The sequence below is a fragment of the Endocarpon pusillum genome, assembly GCF_000464535.1.
Source record: "Endocarpon pusillum Z07020 unplaced genomic scaffold scaffold7319, whole genome shotgun sequence".
NCBI classification, from domain to species: Eukaryota; Fungi; Ascomycota; class Eurotiomycetes; order Verrucariales; family Verrucariaceae; genus Endocarpon; species Endocarpon pusillum.
The window spans coordinates 48407-60066 of record NW_006916647.1 but is presented as its reverse complement, the minus strand read 5'-3'; the positions used below and the strand labels follow the sequence as shown (position 1 = coordinate 60066).

At 48.0% G+C, this 11660-nt stretch overlaps 3 protein-coding genes across 3 annotated transcripts; all 3 read right to left on the bottom strand.

Moving 5' to 3' along the window:
* Positions 1–1646: 1646 nt before the first annotated feature.
* On the bottom strand, positions 1647–4449 carry EPUS_08668 (uncharacterized protein; the record flags this gene model as incomplete). The annotated part of the gene is made up of 2 exons (XM_007807945.1): positions 1647–2351; positions 2401–4449. The coding sequence occupies 2 exons, from the start codon at positions 4447–4449 to the stop codon at positions 1647–1649; spliced, it is 2754 nt and encodes a 917-aa protein (XP_007806136.1).
* An 826-nt stretch (positions 4450–5275) lies between these two features.
* EPUS_08667 (uncharacterized protein) lies at positions 5276–6555 on the bottom strand (the record flags this gene model as incomplete). The annotated part of the gene is made up of 2 exons (XM_007807944.1): positions 5276–6258; positions 6321–6555. 2 exons carry the CDS (start codon positions 6553–6555, stop codon positions 5276–5278), a joined length of 1218 nt encoding a protein of 405 aa, XP_007806135.1.
* A 510-nt stretch (positions 6556–7065) lies between these two features.
* Positions 7066–7782, bottom strand: EPUS_08666 (uncharacterized protein; the record flags this gene model as incomplete). The annotated part of the gene is made up of 3 exons (XM_007807943.1): positions 7066–7549; positions 7617–7640; positions 7706–7782. 3 exons carry the CDS (start codon positions 7780–7782, stop codon positions 7066–7068), a joined length of 585 nt encoding a protein of 194 aa, XP_007806134.1.
* Between the last annotated feature and the right edge of the window lie 3878 nt (positions 7783–11660).

The window sequence follows — 11660 nt, the reverse complement described above, 5'->3', positions numbered from 1 at the left end:
ATTGCAACACTTTCGCAATGCACAGTAACAGCTCACCCATCACTCACCTACTACTGTTCAACGTTTTCAAGTGATTTATGAATGAGCGCTGTATAATCTTGTCTTACAATGGCCTCTTGTCAATAACCTCTAATATGGCCGTTTAGCATCACTCTGTTCAATCAAGAGAGAGAGACAGATTATTTACGTTAAATCTTCTTTCACCTCTCCTCCCTTCCCCTCTAATCGGATGATCTCCCTTTCCCCCTTTTACAGCTGAGCAATTCAATCATTTCAAAAAGCTTCTTCTTCTTCTTCTCCTTTCACGACATCTATTTTCCACAACATGTAAATAAGAAGGATTTATGACAGAAAACCACAAGCTTAGATTTTTCATATTTCTCAACATTAACTTTGAGTAGAGATCACAGATATGTCAAATTGAGTCAAAATATAGCTGTCTACCACTGAAATATCTGTCCGCAGCTTTTATCGAAAGTTTTATCAACGCTGAGACACGCGAATTTTTTGTTACGCAGTTGAAATTTGATGGATATCTCAAGCAGGTTACTGAGGAAAAAGAAGAGAGAGAAAGAATGATTGATTTCCGCTTTTTGAGCGTTTTATGCCTCCCATTATATTGGCCCTACGCCTTGTTTCCCTTTGTGATGTCTGAAATGGGCCCCTATGCCGCTCTCCTTTATTGTTTTTCGCTTCTGCAGGCTCAACTGAGAGCTCTTGACCCTTGGGGTTGGTGGGGGGGAGCGTATACGCGCTCTGATTGATCGAACACTATGGATGTCTCCGTGTTGTAGTTTCTGCAGCTTGCCTGCTATATATGCAGGTTTTTCATCAAGATAGAAACAACATTGTCGATTCGAACGTTGCAGTAGATGTCATGCACCTGCATAGTAGGCAGCCTGCGCCTGCCAGGCGGACAGCATGCGTAGTAAGCCAGCGGCTTAATACTGCAAAGAGACCTCGAAAACAGAAAGTGTTGTGTAAGTCTGATTGTCTCTGATCGGTCGGCTTACCGCCATATGACCGATCAGCTAGTGCTACACTAATTATCTGTCGCTAGGGTGCCGGTCTAAAGCCGGCAGGCGAGTTATCTCCGTGTGAGCCTAACAGTGCGCCAAGGATAGGAGGAATTGATGCATAAAAGGCGCCAAATGAACATAGATAGAATCAACACATTCCACACACATTCAGAACTTGTTTTTCGTTTCTTTTCTACCATCAAGTCTGCTGTGCTTGATAGTAGACGCTCTCTTAGTTTGTCACAAGACCGAAGACTCTGCCTCCTTTTCAAGATACAATTTCGTTCGCTTCGCGCGGTGATCAGGAAAATGTGTATCGGCCAACCCGTTAGACATCTCAGACTCTGAGATGGGGCGCTTTCTTTGCTCTCTTTTAGCAACATGGTCTGTCACTAGATTTGATGTTTCCGGGCTAACAGCCTGAGCCGCTCGCCAGTGTTCTGATAGTTGTCCTTGCAAAGCGACATCTGTCTGAACATTTCCGTGCATCCTTTTATGGGCGATAAGTCGTAGGATACCGTTGCATCGGGTTCTCATAGCTCTTCCGTCCCGAGTCAAAGCAAAGTTAAAATCTGGCACATCAGAATTCGATCCAGTCAACCGCCGCTCGATTAATGCCTCAATTGACTACACGATTCCTGGAACTTGTACGTCCACATCCGCACTCGCTTTAAGAAAAAGCTCGGTGACTTCCGCAGCGATGGAGGCTGATCTAAGGTCAAAGGAGTATTGCATGTACAGTAGCCAACATTTCCAGGGGGTGGTCTGGGCGCATGAGGAGCCAGTGAATGTCATGTTTGGATCAAATCCTTTCGAAAGAAGGAGTGCAACCATATCGGGTGAGACGTCGAGCCCAAATGATGGTAGCCAGCTGGAGAACGGCCTGTCAATGGCATGCGATAGTAATGGTGTCTTCTGAGTGTAAGATAATATTCCCAGCGTTCCCATGTGTTCAGCCATGTTCACCATGCCCAACTCCACAGCAAGGACCGATGCAAGTTGCCCGTTGGCCTTCTCGGAGGGGCGTACATGTTTCTTGACCTCGGCAAAGAAAGGGAAGTCATCAGCGAAGCCAACTTCCTTGCACAGACTTTTGATGAGATCGAAAGTCATTTGCGAGAAGCTGTAGAGTATAGATGCCGTCGCTTCGCTGAAGGCTTCGTCAGCATATTTGGCGCAGAGAAGTGCCTCTCTGGTCAACTCGTTGACTTGTGTGGTTTTTACTGGCCCATCTGTTGTGCTGACATAGGCTAGGTAAAGGTTCATTCTGGAGAGAACACCATTTGCGTCAAAAGTTGTCATCTGGGATTTGAAGGCACCCGAGTCCCCAAACTTCGGGGTTGCTCAGGAATTCAAACACACTGCGGTGCATAAATTCTACCATCGAATCAACCAGGCCATCAACCGGGCCATTAATTGTTGTGGCATTACGATACCGGTCGGTACCAGTACGGAAGGAGCGGCCTGTTGGCATACTGATATGCCCGCAGAAGCAACGGTAGTTTCGTCCTTTGCTCCTGTGAACTTCTAGCAGACCACAATATCTGCTCCTCATTCGTGCTTCAAGCATCTTACATCTCATTCGTTTCTCCTCAAGTGATAATGGGCGCAGACTGGGAACACGTCTCATGTCCAAGTCGTGCTCATCGACCAATGCCAAACCAAGCGTGTAAATGCCCTCGGAGATACATACAGATAAAGGACTTCCAATCCGCGTATGCGGTTCTACTTCTGGATATGCTTTCCTTTGGTAGCAGATTCTCAGGAGTTTTGCTGCTTGGACCTGATAGCGCGGTTCGATCTTGTTTAACATGTGTTTGAATAGACTGTCGAGTTCGGGTGGTAGCTCATCCACTCTTTGCTGAAGTTCGTTGGGAGAGTCAAAGGCGGCAAATCCTTCCAGCAATGACCGGCAGGCAAGAACTACCCAGAGAAATACTCCTGATGCCTTGTCCACAAGATCTTCGAGGATTCTCTGTATAATCTGAGGCTCCATGGTCATGAGATCTTGAACATGCGGATGAGAACCGATTGCATCATCAACATATGTCTTGATATCGTCCCTGGTAAGGTCTTGAAGCTGAACCTTTGGTCTGCTAGAGAATGCTTGAACCCACGCTGGTGTTGGTCTGCTCGAGACGAGGACTTTGATGTTACCGCTTGACGCCAGACTGTTGATGAAGGCAATGCCGGTCATGGGATTTCCGGCGTACTCGTCAAGACCGTCAATGAAGAAACAGAATTTGTCCTTTGTGATTTCAGACTTCAATTTTGAGAAAGCTTCTGCTATCTCTCCCGGAGATGGCAGTTCTAGGTTAGCTTTCCCAGCATCATGTGCCTCCCGCCACATCGTTGGCAGAATTCGCGGAATCAGCGAATGATCTGCCTCCAAGACATGGTACAATAGGCCTCGGGACAAGCCTTCGTGAGTTTTCTGCTCCGGAGTTCCATGATGCCAGAAGAAGAAATTGGCCATGACAAGCCGCCGGCCAGGCACCCAAGTCTCGAGAAGGGTCTGGATTTCAGGATGTTGATAGAGATATTTCATTAAGGTCGACTTACCGCTTCCAGCTTTGCCTGATACCCAGTAGATACCTGAGCCAGACCGCAGCCATTCAGACAAGTCATCCCAATCAACCTCAGGCGTAGGCGGGTGTAGAGCCCATTGGAGGATCTTAAAATGCGCCTCAGCCACATTGTTCTTTCTCTCGTCAATCATACGATACCACAAGCGTTCGAGGACACGCTCTTGACATCGTTGCGAAATGTTTTTCTGGGCGAGATCTGCTACACCCGTTTCGTGTTTCTTAGCCGCCTCTAGGACAAGTTGCACTTGACGAAGATTTTGAATACTCTCGAGATCCTTTCTGGTCATAACGTCGACAGGTTCTTGGATGGCCGGTATGACAGCGTTTAGTTTGCTGACGAAGCTAGAGAGTTGTTGGACAAAACCAGAGAACTTTTCTTTGTTCCTGACGACCCAATAGAAACGTTGCTTGATCGGCCAACTCCATAGCGAAGCATGATAGCGCAATGACAAGTTCTCGAGTTCCTGCATAAATTGATTCATTCGTGGCCAGCTGATTGTTGGGATGATGGCTGTCTCCCTCTCCACAGGCTTCATACCATAGCGGTTTTGGAGATTAGCACTATCACTTAATAGAAGCCGTATACTGGTAAGGATCGACGAAACGGCTTTGTTGATTCTTAGATCATCGAGACGCCGGTCGTAATCCGAGGGATCGAGAAGTCTCACGCGATCTATCCATTGGAGTAGGAGGGTTTTCTCGATATCCAGCTTCGTGTTCAGGATTTCACAGTCGACACCTAGCGACTTCGCCGCAGAAATGGTTGAAAAGAGATCGATGCAGTCCTTGAACGCGCTCAACAGAGCCAACGCTCCCAAAGCGACACCGACCGCCTCAGCCATCTCAAGTCTCCTTCGTATTCTCAAATAAAAGATTCTGTCGCTGTGGAAATCAGTCTTGGTGTCTCAATATGCTGGATCGACCAGCTGACTCGCATTTCCGTCAATGTAAATGTGACCGCTACATGAGCGACGGTCAATCGGTTCTTACCTAGGCTTAAGAATCGAACCTGGGTCTCGAAAGCTCCTTCATGAACTCAGCCTCAGCTCCGCCAGCGCGCAAATGTGTCGTGGCTCGTAAGCAAAGAGAAGCCAATTCGAGACGCGCTTCCGTCACACGTTATCATTGGCGTCTAAAAGTCAAATACATGGTTCGCATGGCAAAGCCATGCTAAAGTCAAAAGGACAGTGCTTGTGGGTTTTGAACCACACTTAATTGATGTATCCCCATTGACTGTACGTAGTAGTATCTCAAGCTCCGCCCAGCCTAATCGGTGGCTGCCTGCAATCATCCCTCTAGGGCCCAAAAGTCGCTCTTGGACAAGCCACCCCTCCGCCTTTGCGCAGAGCAGGTTCTTACCAGGCGTAAAGACAGGCTGCCCAGTAAGGCGCTGTGGTTTAGTTTAACTCTGTGATACTGAGTTATGTGTTGTGCATCGAAGGAGGAAAACATTGGTTGCTCTGCAATACAATGAGCAAGGTAAAATCGAAGGCATAGGTACGGGCAGGGGGTGAGACCAGCGTGAGCTCGAGCGGCAGACCGGAGGTGAGCTCAGGGCAGATTTTACTTTTACTTAACGATGCACATACCAAATTAAATGAGCAATTTTCTGTCAACTGCTAGTTACAGGTTTTTCTTCGCTCACACATACCCAGTGCTCGCTTTCCATTATGCTGGCAGCTCAAACCTTCCATCGCCGGGCAGTTCGAACCGTCTATTAACAGGCATTTCGTGCCGCACCTGAGTTGCATAGGAACTCATCCCGGCTGGCATCTGGTGTCTACCATCAACGGCGAGACATGGCATCTCGGCAGCTTCCTGGGCTCTCGGACCAATCCCCGACAAGGCTATTCCCCCTGTTGCCTCCGATGTGAGGTTTGATACTCGAGGGTTGACGCCGGCGGCAGTCGTGCTCACATCGGACATAAGAGAGATCTCGCTGGTTGTGCGCGCCGTTGTGATGATTCTAGGTCTTGGAACAACTAACTTCCCTGCCAGGTTTTGCATCTCCACACCGTTCACCACGACCATGAACCCGCACTTCTCCAAATCCCCACAGCGAACATCGGCCGGCCAGTCCACAGTAACACCAACGTCATTCTCATTGTTCCCAAGATGTATTGCCAGCATGTGTTTCAGTAGCCTCTTCTCATCTTGGAATACACTGTAACATGATGGTGCTCTCGGGTCCCAGATACAGGTCCAACCGCGGCCTGCGTGACAATGAGCCCGATACAGACCTGAGAGATTGATCAGCACCCAGCCCGTGGCGTTAGCATCCGGGATCCGGAGCTTCGTTGCGGTGATTGTTGCTCCGCAGGAGTGGCACGAAAACTTTCCTTTATTGCTGGACATAGCACCAAGCTGAGAGCGATGGGCCTTTCCCTCCCGATACATCGCGGCCGAGGGACAAAGGCCCTGATAATCCTTCAACAAGGCCGCCTTCATCTGCAAAGTAAGCTGCATTGGCCGATCCAGCCGCTCAGCACGAGCAGCGAGTTCTTTCAGACAATTAGTTGCCGCAGATCTGGTGCTATCAATTTTCGAGATCAAAGGCTGAACCTCCAGGCTCTCGAACTCCACACTCTGTAGATTCTTCAACAGAACCTCCTGCTGCGCAGCCAACGCAAAGAGAATGTACCGTGCTAGATCTGCATTGATCGTCAGTGTAAGCTCGTCAGGTCTACAGAGCCATGTTCGACAAATTTCTCACCATCTCCAGTTCGAATTCTTTGTCCGTGAAGCTGATATTGGGTATCGTACGTGGATTGGACCGTGGATTTCGCCTGTATGAGTGACTGCTGGAGCTTCTCCAGTTCCGTCAGCTTAACTCTACCCTCCCTGTGGTCTTTCAATTTCGCCTTGAACTTATCGACAAGAACCACACTGGCGCTAAAACCAGATATCAAGGTCGCGATTGCGAGCGCGATGGCGAGAGCCTCAGCCATGTCCACTAAAATTGAACGCAACCAGGTAGACGAATGTTTCCAGGGCCCAGGCGGGGTTTTGCAGATTTGGGGCAGCCTCCAGATGGGTACTATTGCGTAGTAAGCTGATCGCGCTGGCCGTGTCCGCTAGGTCAACCAGCTGCTCGCACCGCGGGCGAGGCTATATTCCGGAGGTCGTTTGCGCATCGTTCTTACATGGCTAAGTTCCAGTCCACACCGAACCAGGCGGCAGAACAGTCTCTTCCCACGCATCCGCAGAGGCACGAAGCGCTCGGTGCACGGAATCTCGGACTAACTTGCTACCAAAGCATCGACTATGATCCGCTCTATCATCATCGAAGCACCAAGAACGCAAACTGTGAAGTCTAATTTTCAACAAGCACGTTCTGTCTTTATTATAAAAAAAACCTCCCTTTAAGCATGGACCAAGGTAGTAAAAGGTATGATTTGTATTCGTCCCCAGTCCCCTCTTTGTCTACCTTTCGAAGTATAGAGGGCTGGAAAGAGCGATCAAACCTCCGTTTCACTAGACACGTCCCACACTCGAATGTCATCAAGATCGTGATTATACATCGCATTGGTTTCGGCACCCCTCCTTGTGGACCAAGTCCCAAATCTGGGAAGGTACCGCCTGACTCGACCGCCGGCCCCAGCTTCGTGCCCATTCAGAGTTAAGTTTGTTGCATTGTCCAATACCATCGGAGCCTGCCTCGCATAGCTTTGCGGAAATTCGGCTGTGGTCGAGACCCCATTGGGCGCCGAAAATGTGAATCGGATCTTTCGGTGTTTCAATGCCCCCTTCTTGTACTGCCAAAACAAGATGGCAAGAATGACGGTAAGGGTGAAGAGGACGGCACCGGCTATGATGCCACTCTTCTGGGCTGTGGTCAAGACTGGTGCTGGAGTAGGAGTAGGAGTCGGCGTCGAACTCGGTGGCTGGTAGAAAGCTGGCGGATCGACGCAGCCTGACTGGCAGCCATAGCTAGTGAAGCAACTATTTGACCCCAAGTTAGTTTTCAGATAAAACAAACTGATGCGTTGAAACGCATGAGGCAGCTTACTATGACTCGGTGCTTCCGCAGTAACTGTCGCAATGCAATGCTTGTCAGCGATGTTTTCAGTGACTCGAGCAATGTTCTCACCCATTTACACTGCAGCAGCTTCGTGACTCTTGCGGTATGCAGACAGTGTTATTATGCTGTCTCCCACAAGTTCCCTGCTCTCCATAGTCTGGTGAAGAGGAGGCCATGGACGACGAGTGAACAACGGACGAAGACCAAGATCGTACGAAATGTTGACTTATTTTATGCACCCGATCTACTCACCGCACGTACGCTGAGTGGATACAAGCTGCGCATCCTCGTCATCAGTCTTACATGCTGAAGAAAGGCCTGACGAACAGCCCCGTATATGCAGCGGCGGTTAGCGTCACTCGTCATGTTCTTATTGTTGGCGGATACACCAATCAATGAAACCTATTACTGCTGTCATTTTGGCGGAGTAGCCGCGATGGCTTGATCCTTTCCATATCAGCCACCAAGCATTGGGCACCAATGCAGGACCCTCCTGTTCTCTCCACAAGATCAGGCTACCAACCACAGCTCGTTAAAAGTTATGATAGCCTTCCGTCTGCTGATGATGATAATGATGGTGATAGACCATCAGCGAAATGATCTTTGCAGACATTTCCCACCCTGTCCGAGAAATGCTGGCTTCATTTGCTCGATTTTCTTCTTGAGGCTGTGATTAAAATGCGTTGGATCAGGTACTTATTGATAAAACCACCGGTTACCTTTTTTTTCGCAGGGCTGTGTCTTCAGTACGCTAGAGATCCTGATGCCTGTTGAGGCGCAGATGCTTGTGGAATGGGACGACAATACCACGAGTATTGCCGCACCGGGGCTGTGACTTCGGCACCGGTGTAGCATCAGATTCACGATAGGAATTCCTCTCCGATAGCGGTCATATTGCCCTTTAAATATTCGCTGTATCGGCCAGAGTTGGCACACAGAGTTCATCGAGAAACAGCCAGAATAGTAGGTACAGCGTTCCTGTGGCTTTTAGCGCCTAATGGGGCATCTGCAATGCCCCATGGCAGAAATAATCAACAGCTGTTTCCCTCTGTACAAGACCCTTCAAGAAACCCATGACTGACCTGTGTATGTATAATGGCTCTCCGCAAGAGCAATGTGCTATCTGCTTGGAGAAAAGACCAGATGTAAATACCTTGCAATCCACTGGGATGCCTATCAAGCTTCCAAGCCGGGCGAAACACACCTGCTGAGGATAGCTAACCACAGCTCATCGTCGACGAAAGCCACTCCTCTCACCTCCTTATAAATACTAGGCGCTAATAATATTGACGAAATCATTGAGGACTTGAGCAAGTCATTGATGTTCTCCTGTACTACGTAAGAAGTCCTGTCATTCTTGAGCCCGGAAGGTGCGGCCCGCGCCGACACAGACGCCGTGAAGCAGCGTTTGTCCAAGCTTCATTTCCCCGGTTGGGACCGATACTAGTTACAGTACCCCACAAAAAGTCTGAGTCGCAAAACGCGCTAAATGCTACCACGCGAATTTCACCACTCTATTCATTCGACTATTATGGCTCAACGAGAGCCTCTTAAGGCTATTTCTGGCAATCGAGGATATAATCAAGAGTTATCTATATGGGATCGAGCTCAGATTTCTGCATATAAGGCCGTGGGGTTGACAAATACGCAAATTGGTGGCAAGGTCTTTTGTACGCCAACAACTGTTGCTACGAGGTGCCGCCCAGAAGTAATGAGATACTGCATTGGGATTAGTTTGATACAAGCTTCTCGTACTACATATTACGCTATCTCATGTATTAGTACACCAGAATCCTTAGTGTTTTGGTATTAATTACGTCTTTTATACACCACTCAAATTGTATATTTCTCATCCACGAAAGTTGTTATTACCCTCACGCTGCACACAGAGCTCCAAACGATCTATAAATATGTACAGAGATAGCTATAGCAACGAGAGAGAGCAAATTCAGCTCCAAACGAGAGACTCTACGGCCTCTGATTGGTCGAATACCCTGGTCTACACGCTATACCCTCTAGGGCGAAATCTCATTACTTCTGGGCGGCACCTCGTACTACCCTACAAAGAGAATGCCTGCGCAACGCAGGGCAATCGCGCCCGCGCTCTGGTCGACCCCCTGCATTATCAAGAGTTGATAAACGAAATATTCTACGTATTGTACGAAGCAATCCGAAGATTACCTATGCCCTGCTTAAGTCCCAAGCGGGGGTCACTGTTCATTCAAATACCCTCTACAAATTACTTAAGAATGAGGGTATTACCAATTGGATAGCCAAAAAAAGGCCCTTGCTTACTCCGGAAGTGGTTGCAAACGATTTGCATGGGCAAAAGCGCATAAGAATTGGACTTGGGATCAATGGCGCAAGATAATATAGATTGACGAATATAGCCTTGAACGAGGCTCAGGGGCACAGCGAGTTTGGGTCTTTCGTACACCACAACAGAAGTGGGATAAGGATATGGTACAACCCTATAAGAAAGGTAAGGATATCAGCGTCATGATATAGGGTGCAATTTATAGAGATGGTCGTTCAGATATAGTCATAATGGATCGAGATCCTGATTCAGAGAAGTCAGGATACACTGCCAACTCCTATCTCGTAATTCTCAACGACCAATTGCCTCGAACATGGCAACCTGGTATGACGTTCATGCAGGATAATGCCCCTATTCATACTGCTAAAAAGATTAAGAAATGGTTTGAAGATGAAGGCATATCAGTGATAGATTGGCCGCCCTATAGTCCTAATTTGAATCCAATTAAACACCTTTAAGCGCAACTCAAGCAGTGGATTCAGGAGCATTATCCTAAACTTAATCAAATGGGCAAAAGTGAGGAGGATTATCAACGCTTATTTCGAGCTATTCGCGAGGTTTGGGAGGCAATTAGTCAAGAAGCTATTAACGAGTTAATCAAGAGTATAGATACCAGGGTGAATTGCGTACTTGCAGCAAAAGGATGGTACACCAGATACTAAATACGCATTTCCTAATTAGGAAATTAGTATAGCTTCAAAGAGCATAACCAAATGAACAGTGTCCTTGAGTTTCATAGGATTTCAATGGGTTTTCCATAGTAGGTAGTAATTTGTATGAGAAGAGGGAGGAGGCAGTGGTGGGGCACAATGCGGGGTTGAACTCAGACTTTATGTGTAGTACTGTACTGTAAGATGCTACAATAGAGAGAGGGGGGTCCATACTAGCAGCGCAAGGGAAATTAAAAGGTAGTAAAGAGCAGTGCAATGGGGTGAGCCAGCCAGATATGGAGGTAACTTATTACGCGAAACCTGGCCCGAATACTCCCAAGACAAAATCCCGGTATTTGCTATGCATACAAAATGTTCTGCATATGTGGTAAGACATGGATATTACCGCTGCCGAGCTTGATTTATCGAAGCACAGTACTGCTCTATAGTACCCCAATCGAAGAGCCTGGGAGGTGCGGTTGATAGTATGCGTCTGTCTGTCCTTAAGCTGGCGACGTACGCATGCCGCTCTGAGCTCTTCCACACCAAAATTGTGTGCTAGCTAGCTGCTTAGTAGAGCAACATTAATTGACTCCTCTGGTCACGGACCTCGGGTCTTTCTCCACCATGACTTTACATCGTCAGTAGGTTGGATTTGCTGCAGGGCCGGAGGGCCTTCAAGCCATACTAAGAAAAAAGCATTTCCCATATTATTAAATTTTGAGTTTCGCGTTACCAAGTAATATTTATCTGATCTTCCATATACAGAAACTACCTAAAACCTCACTTACTACATCGTCCACAGTCAATACCTCAACCTTGCATCCACAACCCCAGAACAAGGTCCTCCGTTCCCAATTATCTCCCGTAAATCCTTAAACGATAGCCTCCGGCACCATCTCACACCGCAAAATGGCCCCCTTCTCATGCTGACTCTGCATCAGCACCGGCTCAAGCGTCGTCGCCCACGTCCTTAGCACCACGTTGAGATCCCTCGGGAAATGTGCAATCGCCAACTTCATATGCGATATCCACCCCTGTAACGTAGACTTTGTTACAGTGGGT